The 323-nt window shown below is 64.1% G+C and overlaps 1 protein-coding gene across 1 annotated transcript in view; it reads left to right on the top strand.

Moving 5' to 3' along the window:
• Positions 1-47, top strand: part of LOC132380700 (FYVE, RhoGEF and PH domain-containing protein 1-like) — an 11,661-nt gene extending 11,614 nt beyond the window's left edge. Inside the window, exon 4 of the mRNA XM_059949687.1 lies at positions 29-47. Coding sequence (XP_059805670.1) covers positions 29-47 — 19 coding nt within the window. The remainder of the gene's footprint in view (positions 1-28) is intronic.
• Positions 48-323: the final 276 nt, after the last annotated feature.

The following is a 323-nucleotide window of genomic DNA, read 5'->3' as shown; positions in this document are numbered from 1 at the left end:
CTAAAGTGACCCCCTCCCCCCCCCACAGGTGTTCTGCGCCCGGCTGATGGAGGAGGCTCGTTCCCGGAACTCCCTTCCCGAGGAGGTGGTCAACTCCATCTTCTCCAACATCTGCTCTATCCACCTCTTCCACCAGCAGTTCCTGTTGCCCGAGCTAGAGAGAAGGATGCTCGAGTGGTACGAGGGCCGAGGCTGGGAGGGAGGGCAGGGCAGGGGTTTGGGGGGGGGGGAGCGGACGACGGAGGCATGGGGGGGGAGGGGAGCGGAGGAAGGGTAAGTGAAGGGTTGGAGGAGCCTGGCTTGAGTGGTTTCAGGAAGGAGGG

The sequence above is a fragment of the Hypanus sabinus genome, chromosome 24 (assembly GCF_030144855.1).
Source record: "Hypanus sabinus isolate sHypSab1 chromosome 24, sHypSab1.hap1, whole genome shotgun sequence".
Classification (NCBI taxonomy): domain Eukaryota; kingdom Metazoa; phylum Chordata; class Chondrichthyes; order Myliobatiformes; family Dasyatidae; genus Hypanus; species Hypanus sabinus.
This window is presented reverse-complemented; position numbering and strand designations above follow the sequence as displayed.